General features: G+C 42.1%; 1 protein-coding gene across 3 annotated transcripts; it reads left to right on the top strand.

The window, feature by feature from the left end:
• Nucleotides 1-2,169: 2,169 nt before the first annotated feature.
• Nucleotides 2,170-9,865, top strand: LOC142863115 (MAP/microtubule affinity-regulating kinase 4-like). Of its 3 annotated transcripts, XM_075996301.1 has the most exons (3): nucleotides 2,170-2,433; nucleotides 2,848-3,945; nucleotides 9,576-9,865. In XM_075996301.1, exon 2 carries the CDS (start codon nucleotides 2,963-2,965, stop codon nucleotides 3,929-3,931), a length of 969 nt encoding a protein of 322 aa, XP_075852416.1. In that variant the 5' UTR covers nucleotides 2,170-2,433; nucleotides 2,848-2,962; the 3' UTR covers nucleotides 3,932-3,945; nucleotides 9,576-9,865. The 3 variants fall into 3 exon arrangements, 2 of the variants coding, with proteins under 2 accessions (XP_075852416.1, XP_075852415.1); XM_075996300.1 differs by lacking the exon at nucleotides 2,170-2,433 and having other exon boundaries at nucleotides 2,448-3,945; XR_012914013.1 differs by lacking the exons at nucleotides 2,170-2,433; nucleotides 2,848-3,945 and adding an exon at nucleotides 3,961-4,498.
• Nucleotides 9,866-14,197: the final 4,332 nt, after the last annotated feature.

Raw genomic sequence — 14,197 nt, 5'->3', positions numbered from 1 at the left:
CCAGGGAGAGGGCAGATGAGAACCTGCACCCGCCCTCCCAGCAAAGCCAGACGGCAAGCAAGCAGGTCTGTCCCAGCCAGAGCAGGAGCTGGGGGCTGCGGGGGGATCCAGGACCTTCTGGAAACCGGTAGCCACGCTCCTGCCTTTGCGCAGATTGGAGGCTCGAGTTTACCACCCTCCCCCCGCCCCCCGCGTGCTCCAAGGCTCCAGGCAAGCGGAAGCCTCACCCCAGTCTAGTGATTTCCGAGACCGCAGAGCAGCAGAGAGAAAGGTCCCCCAGCCCGGGCACCAGCTCACGTGCCAGAGTATCCACCGCACAAGAAAACAAAACACCGGGGAGAGAGCCAAGGACAAGATCGCATCCTCAAGGACACGGGCAAAAAGAACAACCAGCTGGAGAGCGGGGGGACGTCTCTGTTCCACTACTTTCTAGCCGTGTGACCTTGGGTGAGTTGCCTGACCTCTCTGCTTCAGTTCCTCCACTGTAAAATGAGGTGACAACAGTACCCGCTTTCTTGGGGTGGTTGAGAGGATCAGAAAGAATTAACAATGGCGAACCACTTAGCTGAGAGCTGGGTGTGAGAAAGTGGCCCCGAATACTTGAGCTTTTACAGTTCTTCATCGTAATTGATGACAGCAGTAACACTTTCTCAGGAGAGGGCTGGGGTCAGGAGGAGAGGTCTTCCCTCGTCTTCACTAACAGCTGAAGAAACCGAAGCCAACAAGAAGCTCTGACCTGCGCAGGACACAGCTGAGCTGCCATCCATGATGGTTATTTCTGGGCTCCGTGTTCCGCTCCATTGCTCTGCAAGTCTGTCCGTGCCAGGGCTACCCTGTTTTGAGTACCAAGCCTGAAGAGTTTTGAAAACAGGAAGTGTAAAGACCTCCAAATGTGTTCTTTTTCAAGATTGTTTTGTTTTCTTTATTTGGGGTCTTCTGAGATTGCATATGCCTGATACTTTGCTAACTTCCTTTAACTCTTAGAGTTCTTCTTGGGAATCTCGTGTTTTGTACATACAGGATCATGTCCTTTGCAACCTGGTAACTTTACATCTTCCTTTTCAATTTGAGTGTCTCGTATTTCTTTGTCTTGCCTAATTGCTCTTTCAGTTGTTGGCATCACCACATTACGTGTGTCTGCATTGTGTGTGCAAAAACATCAATTAATCATAGTATTTTTTGACACATTAGTGTATCAGATCATGTCCCAAACAAAAATAGCACTAGCTTTTATAACTGTCCATGTATTTAGCTTTACAGAGGGCTTTCAAAGCTTTGAGTCCCCGTCTAGTGCCCTTTCTTTTCAAGCGGGAGGACTCCCTTCACGGCAGGCAGGGCTGGTGATGCTCAGCTTCTGGTTAGGCGGTGTCTTAATTTCTCCGTCATTTTGAAGCACAGTTCGTGGGATTTGGGCTCTTGGTTGATAAGCGTTTTTTTTTCTTCTAAGGCTTTGAATATTTCAACTCCCTGACTGCTGGCCTCTAAAGTCTTTGGTGACGTATCTGATGATGATCGTGGGGGAAATTATGACAACATTTGTCTTTCTGGCAGCTCTACAGATGTTAACAATGGACTTTATTGTGTATCACACAGCACAGAACCCGTTTTTATATTATGATGATGTCTGCTGTGTTGTGGCATCACCTTGACACCAATCAGAATTTAACGAAAAGAAATTGAATATTTCCAGGATGCATACACACGATGAGGTCTTTCACAGCCTAAGTTATTATAGATTTTCAAACTCTAAATGGGAAGTTCCCGGAAGCATTGTACAGACTTAAATTTCTTTTTTTTTTTTTTTTTTTTTTTTTTTTTTGAGACAGAGTCTCGTTTTGTTACCCAGGCTACAGTGAGTGCCCTGGCATCAGCCTAGCTCACAGCAACCTCAAACTCATGGGCTCAAGCAATCCTGCTGCCTCAGCCTCCCGAGTAGCTGGGATTACAGGCATGCGCCACCATGCCTGGCTAAGTTTTCTATATATATTAGTTGTCCAATTAATTTCTTTCTATTTATACTAGAGACAGGGTCTCGCTCTTGCTCAGGCTGGTTTCGAACTCCTGACCTCGAGCAATCCGCCCACCTCGGCCTCCCAAAGTGCTAGGATTATAGGCATGAGCCACCTCACCCCGCCCGAATTTAAATTTCTAATAACATAACTATCAATGTCTATAACCATGGAAACAAAAACAGTTGTTTTCTTTAAAGAGGAAAATGTTCTTGCCACCAAAAAATGAAGAGCTACTGTAGGATTTACCCAGCTGTGATTGGCCCATTTCTTGCTCTGACCTCATAAAGAGCCATTGTTCCCAAATTCCCAGCACCTATATAGGCCCCTGGCTGGGCCTAGGATTTCGGTCCTTGTTTCCCGGAAATCTGTTTTTTGGTGACCCGTGGAATGTGACTGTAGTGCTATTGCATTTTCTTCGTTAGTGATACTGTCAGTGTATTTAGTATAGTTAGCATTGTTGGTTAGTTGTGTTAACGTTCGTTAGTTTTGTTACCATGCTATAGCTAGTATTGTTTATTAGTAGCATTAGCGTAGCATAGTTAATATTGTTTTTGTTGAGATAGTGTACTTAGTATTTTTCTTTTGTAGTGTTAATATAGTTAGTATTCTTTGCCTATTTAGAATTATTTACTAATATCATTAGTGTAGTTCATATAGTTAGTTAGTTCTGTTAGTACCCTTAACCCAGTTAGTGTAGCTGGGAGCATTCATTAGATAGTAAGCACAGTTAGTGCATACTTAGCGTAGGCGGGACCATGGCGCAGGCCTTGGCCCCCAGTCTACGCGGGGACATGATCGGCAATTATAAGCTCATCAGGCAAATCGGCTCCGGCAGGCACAGCCAGGTGTTCAAGGGCGTGCACACTCCCACGCTGACCAAGGTGGCGGTGAAAATCATCTCCAGGAAGAGCCACCCCAGGCCGGAAAGTCTCCACACAGAGGCCGACGCCATGAGGGGCCTGGCTCATGAGAACGTCACCATGCTTCTCTATATCATCGAGGATGAAGACAGGTTCTGCTTGGTGACGGGGTACTCCAACGGTGGGAACCTTTCCGAGTACATAAGGAGTCGTCAGCGCCTGAGCGAGGAGGAGGCCCGTCCCATGTTCCGCCAGCTGCTGTCCGCCGTGCGGTACTGCCACGCACAGCGCATCGCCCACCGCGACCTACAGCCCGACAACATCCTACTGGACAAGCTCGGGAACGTCAAATTAGCCGACTTCGGGGACGCGACAACTTTTAATGAGGGGGATTACCTGGACACATATTGTGGAAGCCCCGCGTTTATGGCCCCGGAACTATTACTGCAGGAGAAATACGTGGGACCGGAAGCAGACGTCTGGAGTTTGGGCATCGTCCTGTACAATATGGTGGCTGGGCGTGTTCCGTTTGCTGGTGACAACTGGGAAGAACTGAAAACGAATGTCACCCAGGGTACCTATGAGACACCTGATTACTTTTCTGCAGAATTAACAGCACTTCTGGGGAAGTTTCTCACCATTGATAGCCGGTTGAGGCCCACCATCCCGGAACTCCTTGAAGACCCTTGGTTCCAGGGCCAGGAGACACCGAAGCCAAAAAGGAAGCCCACAGTGCCCGTGAGTCCTGTGCGCACCTGGTGGTTGAGTCCTGGTATTCCCATGCTCCCCAAGCCCAGCCCCTTGACGACCGTGTCCACCACGGCCACCGGCAGCAGCAGCAGCGATGTGCGGGACTTCGGAGGGGACAGCTCTCTCGAGTCTGTGCCGCCTCATGGGAAGAGCTCGGCCTCGCCGGCGGAAGGGGGCCAGGGCCTGACGGGGCTCGCTAGGAGGCTGGGAAGCTTCCTCTTGAGAGTGTGCTGCATCCGGCCGGCCAGAAACCTCTGCCACAGAGGAAGACGGCTGAACAAGGTGGTGCCGGTGACTCGGGACCCGTGAGGCAGCAGGGACAGGTATGTGGGGCCGTCCAGCCACGCTTTCTGCACCTTCGGTTATTTCATACGGTCTTGCCGACGTTATTTTTGACAGACAAGTCATAGATGTACGCACGTCTACAGTACAGTGTGAAGTTTAGGTATATGTGCACTCTGTGGAATGGTGACATGAAGCTAATTCACGTTTCCGTCACCTCAGATGGGCAAATGCAGCGTGATGTCACGTGCTGAGTCTGCACAGCTGACCTCACAGAAGTAGAGCGGCTGGATGGTGATGAGGGGCTGGGGGTGGCAGAGGGAGGGCACGGGGAGTTGGTCACGGGGACAGAGTTTCAGACAGACGGGAGCAAGAAGCCCTGATGTGTAACAGCAGGGTGCGAGAGTCCATGAGAATGGACTGTCAAAACACAAGCAAAACCTGGGCCTCGCACCTTGCCGTCCTTCTCTCCATTTGTCTTCTGTGTCATCTCTCCACCAGACAGGCCGGTGAGGGAGAGTCTGGTTGTCAACTCCCATTCCAGTGTCTCACTGCTGTTAAATTGTCTTCTTTATGAATATTCAAAAAATTAGAGTAAGTAAAGCTTGATTTATTCTCTCTCTGGGGGACCGTATACCTCCCTCTTTTTGTTTAAATAACTTATTTTTTAAGGTTTGATGAATACTTTCTGTAATGCCTTGTCCTTGAGGATTATAAGGAATGCCAGTCACGTGTTTGCGATTCCACTTAGCGCAAAAGGTTGCAAAAGAGTGACTAGTATTAGCACAGCTGTTGTCAGTTTTGATGGTGGCTGGGACTCCCATGTATGTAAAACAGAAGTATAAGTGTGAAAGTACATGTCTAACAGCTTCTCCAGGGGATAGAGTAGCCATAATAAGACCAGAATAAGTGTCTACGGTAACATGCACAATGCCTAATTTTTCAAATTCAGGAATGTGTGTAACATCCATTTGCCATAATTCATTTGGTGAGAGGCCTCAGGGATTAACCCCTGCGGGAAGACTAGGTGGATTAATTGTTTGGCAAGTGGGACAGTGGGAAACAATATGCTTAGCTTGATTATTTGTTATGTGAAAATTTTTAATTAAACCTTTAGTATTAATATGAGTTAATTGATGAAACTGATTGCCTCTCAAACAGAACCAATAAATAATCAATGTACTTTTTCATTGCCAGCCACCAAGCGCCCCAGAAGATTAGTATGAGATCTGATATGAGTAATAAAAAGTGGAAACTGACGATTCTGTATCATCCACTGAAGTTGGTGAAACAGCTTGGAAACTTCATTAGTTTCTGTAACAGTAACTGTTTCCAAGGCTAGAACTGCCTGCACAACATATTGTGAATCAGAAACAATATTTAAAGGTGAAGTAACATCTTGTAAAAGCTTAGTATAGCTTGCAGTTCCACTTTTTGTGCTGAATTATAATGTGTGGTCCACGCTTTAGTTAAAAGACTGGAAGAACCCGCCTGACCATTGTTGCTAGCATCAGTAAGAAAAGTAGGGACATGAGATACGGGCGTGGATGTTACTAATTTAGGTAATATGCATTGAGTTAACTTTAGATATTGGAACAATTTGTTTTTTGGATAATGATTGTCAATTGTTCCTACAAAGTCAGATATACCTGATTGCCAATCCAGGTTTTGTTGATAAGCCGTTTGAATTTGTGGATTAGTAAGAGGAATAACAAGTTTCTCAGGATCCTGGCCACTTAGTTGTTTTAAGTCTCGAAAGGACTCTGACCAATTTTGTCCAAATATGTCATAAGACGTTTCTGTTGCTTATGTGGGTGAAAAGTCCATTCAGTTATACCCTCTTCTTGAATTAAGGTAGCAGAGGGAGAATGATCTGATGGGTGAACAACTAAATGCACTCTTTTTTCAAGATTCACTCTAGAAAGTTGAGCTTGGTGAATATGAGATTGAATCCATGCCAATTCCTCTTGTGCTGCCTGAGTTAACTTATGAGGACTATTAAGATCAGAGTTACCCTTCAGTATATCAAACAAGTTGCTTAAAGTGTAACTAGGAATTCCTAACGTAGATGTAAGCCAATTTACATCTCCTAGTAACTTTTCAAAATCATTTAGAGTTTGTAATTTGTCCATACATATTTGAACTTCTTGAGGAGGTATTTTATTTCTATAAATGGGAGACCCTAGCTAAGTAAATGGATAATCCTGTTGTACTTTATCTTCAGCAATTAATTATTAAACCAAATTGAGGCAATATTTGTCTCGCTTGCTGGTATGCTAGTTTCAATTTTTGTGTAGATGAACATGCAAATAAAAGGGCATCCATATAATGAATAATGTAACTGTGAGGAAAACAGTTTCGTAGTATTTCCAAAGGCTGATTGACAAAATGTTGGCACAAGGTTGGGCTATTAAACATGCCCTGAGACAAGACTTTCCATTGCTATCATTTAGTTGGCTGTTGATTGTTTAAAGCAGGAATGGTAAAGGCAAATTTTTCTCAATCAGATATTAGAAAAGGAATTGTAAAAAGCGTTCTTTTAAATTTACTATTACAATATGCCAACCTTTAGGCATTACAGTCAGAGATTCCGGGAGTCCCAGGTGAAGAGTCCCCATGGGTTGTATAATTACATTGATCTTTCTTAAATCAATTAACATTCACCATTTACCAGACTTTTTTTTAATAACAAATACAGGAGAGTTCCACGGACTGGGGGCACTCCTCTATATGTACTGCTTGTGATTGTTCTTCTACTAACATTTGAAGAGCACCCAATTTGTCCTGGTTCAGTGGCCACTGCTCTGTCTATATAGGCTTTTTTTTTTTTCTTTTTTTTTTTGTAAGAACATGTTCTATATAGGCTTTTGTGGTGTGCATTTTAAAGCCAGTGCATAGTGGTGGCCTTCAACAGCGGTGGCTGCTATGCAAAGTTTGGGTAGCTGAAACCATGTCGGGAAGAGTGCTATCTTGGTGCCACGAAAGTCTTCACTCCTTGGCCTTTCTTACACAAACCAAAACAAGTATTTTCATTCATTTTCAAAACAAGGATTTCATGAAGCAGTATTTTCTTAGCAGGAGCATATATAGTAGGTATACTTATGTAAGCTCCCCAGTGTTGTAAGAAATCTCTTCCCTGTAGATTAATAGCTATGTCAGCCACCTAAGGTTTTAAGGTGGCTGTCTGTTTATCAGGGCCACGACAATTTAATATTTGGTGACTTTGAGCTATATTAGTCATAGTTCCAATTCCAGTAAGTACCGTGGGGACCTGTTGTAAAAGCCTTTAGAAATAATTGTAACGTCAGCTGCTGTATCTACAAGTCCAACAAAAGATTTGCCATTTAGTCTGATTTTTAGTTGAGGTCTCTGGTCATTAACAAAAGTTTGCCAATATACTTTGGTTCCAGTACTTCCAAAACTTCCTTGTCTTTGAACAGTAGATTTTTCAATTTGCATGTAAGGTAATAACATAACAGATGTTGTACAATACAGTCTCCAGCCTGGATAGGACAATCAGAAATGGAACTCATCATGACTGGAATTTCTCTTGAATAGTCTGAATCAATTACACCTAGATGCACTGAAATTCCTTTCATAGTAGAACTGTGGCCAATGATGAATCCTACTGTGGCTGGGGGAATTGGGCCAAATATACCCGTAGGTACTCTACATGTGCCAGCAGATGGCGATAGAAGACCATTATCATGAGATGGCAGCTTTAATGCCACACTTCCCATCCTGGCAGGCATTAAGTCCGACACCTTTAATTTTGAGACTCCCAGGTTTGAAATTGTTGTGGGAGTTGCTGGCCGGGGCTATCACCACATGTTCTCCTGAGTCTATAGCTGCCAAATCAGGAACTGTTGGACAAGGCCATTTCCTGTATTGTTTTTCCTGGGGCCCCAGGCAGCCCCCCTTACCGCCCCGTTTCTGTGGATCTTAACATAAGGGAGTGGCTGTCTGAAATTTAGAATGGCGATCATTAGTCCAATGGTATCCTTTACTACAGCAGGTGCAAAGTCCTGGAGCAGGACCAGCCGGCTGGCTATTTTAGCTGCTCCAGGGGGTTCTTTACAATCTTCTATCAAATGACCTTTTCAGCCACAATTAAAACAATTTACAGGCTGTCCTTTGTCCCAGGGCTTTTTCCCTGATGGTCTCAGCCAACAGCTGCATTTTATAAGTGTCTGAACCGACATCCCGACAGGCCTTTGCATGTTCCTCCAGAGGAGCGCTGTCGCACTGTAAGGGCCGAAAGCCGCTGACGCTCTGATTCAGCATAATCAAAAGCCAACATGTGAACATCATATTCCCTAAATTGGGAGGCCTAACCATTTTTTGCACAACATCTTGCAATCTAGTAATCAAATCCACATGAGTTTCACTAGCAGTTTGTTTAACCTTTGCACAAGAAGGCACCGTTTGTCCAGGTGGGCTTATCTTCTCCCATGCTCTGAAACAGCATTGCTGGACTTGAGCGATAGCCTGATTCTCATATTTCAATTGAGCATCTTTGCCAAACCATTTTCCTTGTCCCGTAATTTGTGCCACCAAAATATCTATTGGTGGATCTTGGGACTGGTTAAGCCACACCTGCTGATGGGCCTCATCCTCCACCCCCAGGTGGTAAACTGAAGAAACTTGGAGGGGGATAAAACTGAGCCAAGAATTCCCAGTCCCAAGGAATTAATCGTTCTGCTTAAGCCAATCTCTCAAGTAAGCTCTTGGTGTAAGGAGAGTTTGTGCCATATGAGACATTGGCTTGCTTTAATTCTTTGAGAGTTTTATTTTTATTGTCTTTATTTTATTTATTTTTTGAGAGAGTCTCACTCTGTTGCCTGGCTAGAGTGCCATGGCGTCAGCTTAGCTCACAGCAACCTCAAACTCCTGGGCTGAAGCGATCCTCCTGCATCAGCCTCCCGAGTAGCTGGGACTACCGGCATGCGCCACCATGCCTGACTAATTTTTTCTATATATTTTAGTTGGCCAATTAATTTCTTTCTATTTTTTAGTAGAGATGGGGTCTAGCTCTTGCTCAGGCTGGTTTTGAACTCCTGACCTTGAGGGATCCACCCGCCTCCGCCTCCCAGAGTGCTAGGATTACAGGTATGAGCCACCTCGCCAGGCCGAGAGTTTTAAATGGAATAGGCTCATGCACACAGGGAGGCTCCGAGGTGCTCACGCTACCCCGAGCTGATCATCAGAATCCGAGCTGGGCTGGACTATAGCAACTGGAAAAGATAAGCCGCCAGGTCTCCTTTTAACTGTGCTTCTCTAATACCTCCTAGAAATTGTGTTTGTGTTTTAGGAGCCTTCTTTAAAGCCTCTGTCAAGAGAGGATCATGTTTCAGGGAAACATCTGCATGAGAAAGCAGTGGTGCCAGTGGCCAGGGCTTCCTCTGCTAAGGGAGAGAGAGCTAGGGAAATCTCTAGCTGGGGTTTCATCCCACTTTCAGGCTCATAAGGAGAAAGGGAGCGGGAAGTGCAAGTTCATCTTCAGAATTTTTCTGCTCCTCCATTCTTTCTGCGGACCCGTATTGAGGGCAAGCAACCAAATGTAATGGCTTTCTCTCATCCTGGCCTGATGCAAATGGGAAGCTGTAAATAACCTCCTCCTCCATGCTAAAATCAGGCTCCAGATCTTTCACTGTGTTTTTTTTTTTTTTAGGATGGGAGAGAGCTGTCTCCGAGTCTGACTGAAATGGTTGCAGAGCTTGAGTAATTAAGGAGCAGAGTTGCCACACAGGGACCTTCTGTCCTCTCCTCTACGCCCACCACGAAGCTCTGACGGCCAGCTGCCACTGCCACAGCCTGAGCGCATCCGGAGAAGCGAACCAACTACAGTGTTTGGAAATTAAATGAAACAGTTTGGCAACTACCCCAGAACTCTGTAATAGAGTCTGCAACAGTTCAGTGTACTCACTAAATTTAAATAAAATCTCCCGCATATTTCCCTGACTGTACTGATCCCTGGAGTTTCACTCATCCTCCCCGGGCATCGTGGGTCGCAGCCTTCTCCCGGTCTCTTGAGATGCTGTACGGGAATCTCCTTCACTCCAGTGCAGCCTTCTGCCTTTAGGGCCCGCTTGCTGTGCCAGCTGCGGGGAGTTCGCTACACTCCCAGCAAATCAGGTCCCGAGCAAGATCGTCACAAGAGATTTGGAAAGAATAGAAATAGAGAAATAACTGACACAGAGACAAATTAGAATTTAAAGTGATGGGGAAGTCAAGGGTCCTACAGCATTCCTGGGAGCTGTGAGCCCCTGAGTGAAGTCCCACATAAGTATTTATTGGTGCAGCAATTCCTTGCCAGTAGTTACAGATTTATATATACAGATAATTTGTTTAGGTTTTAAGGCTCCCCCCAAATTTCTAGAGATCCCTTAATTAACTCTGTCTACATGAGCAAATGGTTACAACATTTTTCTAGGATAAATTTCTAAGCCCTAAGTTAATAATAGACTTAGCGGAGTATATAAGTTAAAGATAAAATTGTCAATTAGAAGAAAAGCTAAACAGAAATATGGAGGATAGATATTTCTTTATCTAGTTTTTTATTCACTGAGACAAGTGGTCAGGAGTGAAGCAGGAACTGTCCTTGAGGCTACCTGGCTTTGGCTGCAGGTGTCTGCTGGGCTGGTAGTCTTTGATCAGTACTCAACCTGTGACCCCATGTGGAGCTCTGTCTTGCACAGGCGTCAGGTACTGGCCTTCAGGTCTCGAGACAGGCGTTGCCTTGCATATGCCTCTGACTGGTGAGATGCCCTCCTGTGGCTAAGCAGCTTTTGGTCTGTGAACTAACACATTCACAGATTCCTTCAAGGCAAAGCCCTGCTGAAACCTTCCATGTTTCCTATCTTCCAACAAAAGACAGACCTATCAAAAATAACTACACCAACTTTTTGAGAGATAGGTATTATAAATAAATGGATGGAAAAAATGTTAAAAGTGTATGTGGGGGTGCAGTTAAAGGGTAGAATTTCTGTTAGGTTTCTCTTCGCTTGTTTATCTGTTTGTAAGCAGAGTTATTATATGTTTAAAATAATTGGTTAAAAAATGTTTCTGCAAGCTTCATGGTAATCTCATATCAAAAATCCTACAACAGATACACAAAAAATAAAAATCAAGAAATTAAAACCCACTACCAGAGAAAATTACTTTTAACAAAGGAAGACAGGAAGGATGAAGGAAAGGACCACAAAACAAGAAAAAAATCAAATAACAGCCTGATAGGAGTAAGTCCTTACCTATCAATAATAATATTGAATGTGAATGGACTAAACTCTCCAATCAAAAGACATAGAATAGCTGAATGTATAAAAAAAAAAGAGCCAACTATATATTGTCTGCAAGAAACCCACTACATCTATAAAGACACAGAGTGAAAATAAAGGAATGGAAAGAGATATTCTGTGTAAATGGAAACCAAAAAAAAAAAAAAAAAAAAGAGTAGCTATACTTTTCTCGTATAATATAGATAAATAGATTTCAAGATAAAAACTGTTAAAAGGAGATAAATACTGTCATCATATGATGATAAAGGGGTCAATTCAGCAAGAGAATATAACAAGTCTAAATATATATGCACCCAACACTGGAGCATGCAGATATATAAAGCAAATATTATCAGAACTAAAGAGGGAGATAGTTCTAGTATAATAATCATTGGAGACCTTGACACTCCATTTTGAGCATTGGACAGATCATACAGACAGAAAATTAGCAAAGAAACATCAGACTCAATCTGTACTCTAGACCAAATGGACATCATAAATATTTAAAGAACATTTTATCCAGCAGCTACAGAATACATGTTCTTCTCCTCAGCTCATGGACCATGCTCAAGGACAGACCATATGTTAAGCCACAAAACAAGTCTCAAAAAATTCAAAGAAATTGAAATCATACCAAGTATTTTCTTTGACCACAATAAGATAACAAGAAGAAGATTGGAAAACATACAAACACTTGGAAATTAAACGATATGCTCCTAAATGAACAGTTAGGTCAATGAAGATATTTAGAAGGAAATTTAAAAATTTCTCAAAACAAATGAAAATTAAAACATGTCAAAATCTATAGTATACAGCAAAAGCAGTAATAAGAAGAAAGTTTATAGAAATAAGTGCCTATATCAAAAAGTAGAAAAGTTTCTAATAACCTAATTATGCATCTCAAAGAACTAGCAAAACAAGAGGAAACAAAATATAAAATTAGTAGAAGAAAGAAAAAATAAAGATGAGAGCAAAAATATATGAATTGAAATGAAAAACAATACAAAAGATCAACAAAATGAAAAGTTGGTCTTTTGAAAAGATAAAGAAAATTGGCACAGCTTTAGCCAGACTAAGAAAAAAAAGAAAGAAGACCCAAATAAATAAAATGAGAGATCAAAAAGAAGACATTACAATTGATACTGCAGAAATCCAAAAGACTTTCTGAGACTACTGTGAACAACTATATGCCAATAGATTGGAAAACCTAGAAGAAATGAATAAATTCCTGGACACATACAACCTACCAAGATTGAACCAGAAAGAAATCTGAATAAACCAATAACAAATTATGAGATAGAAGCAGTAACAAAAAGTTTCCCATCAAAGCAAAGCTCAGGACCTGATGGCTTCACTGCTGAGTTCTATCAAGCATTTAAAGAACTGATACCAATCCTATTTAATGTATTCCAAAAAATCAAGGACTAGGACATTCTCCCAAACTGATTCTATGAGGCCTATATCAGCCTGATACCAAACCAGACAAAAACACAACAAAAAGAGAAAACCATAGGCCAATATTTCTGATGAACATATATGCAAAAATCTTCAACAAAATACTAGCCTATCGAATTCAACAACACATTTAAAAGATTATTCATCGAAATTATTCATTCTATTCAAGTGGGATTCTCCCAGGGATGCACTGATGGTTTAACATATGCAAATCAATCATTGTGATACATCATATCAACAGAATGAAGGACAAAACCATATGATCATTTCAACTGAGGCTATAAAAGTATTCAATAAAATTTAACATCCATTCATAATAAAAACAGTCAAAAAACTGGCTCCTGAAGGAATTTACATCAACACAACAAAAGCCATATATGGCAGACACACAGCTAATATCATACTGAATGGGGAAAAGACAAAAGCGTTTCCTCTAAGATCCAAAACAAGTCAAGGATACCCACTTTCACTGCTCTTATTTAACATAATACTGAACATTCTAGCTAGACTAATCAGAAAAGAGAAAGAAATAAAGGGCATCCAAATTGGAAAGGGAGAAGTTGAATTATTCTTGTTTGCAGATGAAATGATCTTATATCTAGAGAAACCTAAAGACTCCACACACACACACACACACACACACACACACAGAGAGAGAAAGAGAACTGATAAGCAAATTCAGTAAAGTTGCAGGATATGAAGTCAACATACAAAAATCAGTGGCATTTCTATATGCCAATAGTAAACAATCTGAAAAAGAAACCAAAAAAGAAAAAAAATCTGGCTGTGTAGATGCTTTTTTAAAATTTGATTAGGTCCCATTTATTTATTTTTGTTGTTGTTGTGATTGCCTTTGAGGTCTTCTTCATAAATTCTTTCTCTAGGCCAATGTCTGTAAGGGTTTTTCCAACATTTTCTTCTAGAATTCTTATAGTTTCATGCCTTAGGTTTAAGCCTATTTATCCACCATGAGTTGATTTTTTGTGAGAGGTGATAGGTGTGGATCTTGTTTCATTCTTCTACATGTGGCTATCCAACTTTCCTGGCACAATTTATTGAATAAAGATTCTTTTCTGTAGCATATGCTTTTGTCTGCTTTGTCAAAGATTACATGGCTATATGAGGATGGTTTTATATCTCGGTTCTCAGTTGTGTTCCACTGGGTCTATGTCTCTGTTCTTGTGCCAGTGGCATGTTGTTTAAGTTACTAGAGCCTTGTAGTATAGCTCGAAGTCTGGTAAATCGATGCTTCCCAATTTGTCCTTTTTGCTTAAGATTGCTTTTGCTATCTTAAATCAAAAATGCTTTTAGAATATCAAGCCTAGGCAGCTTGCATAGAGAGTGTTAGGCTGACATAATTTACACATTCAAAGAGTAGAAATATCAGTCATGGTGTGTGAATTGGTGGCTTGTTGGTAGATCTAATGACTGAAAAACCAACCTGCCTCAAAATGCCTTGGCTAGAAAGTTTATGCGGAATCTACTTATCTGTGGCTCCCACAAACAAAAATGCAATTTAGGGGAAGGTTATAGCCTTAAAAAATCTTAAGTTTTCAAAATG

The sequence above is a fragment of the Microcebus murinus genome, chromosome 21 (genome assembly GCF_040939455.1).
Source record: "Microcebus murinus isolate Inina chromosome 21, M.murinus_Inina_mat1.0, whole genome shotgun sequence".
In the NCBI taxonomy this organism is placed as follows: Eukaryota; Metazoa; Chordata; class Mammalia; order Primates; family Cheirogaleidae; genus Microcebus; species Microcebus murinus.
This window is presented reverse-complemented; position numbering and strand designations above follow the sequence as displayed.

Excerpts from the sequence above, each read along its gene's own strand:
- LOC142863115 (XM_075996300.1), top strand. The coding sequence starts at position 2,768 with ATGGCGCAGGCCTTGGCCCCCAGTCTACGCGGGGACATGATCGGCAAT.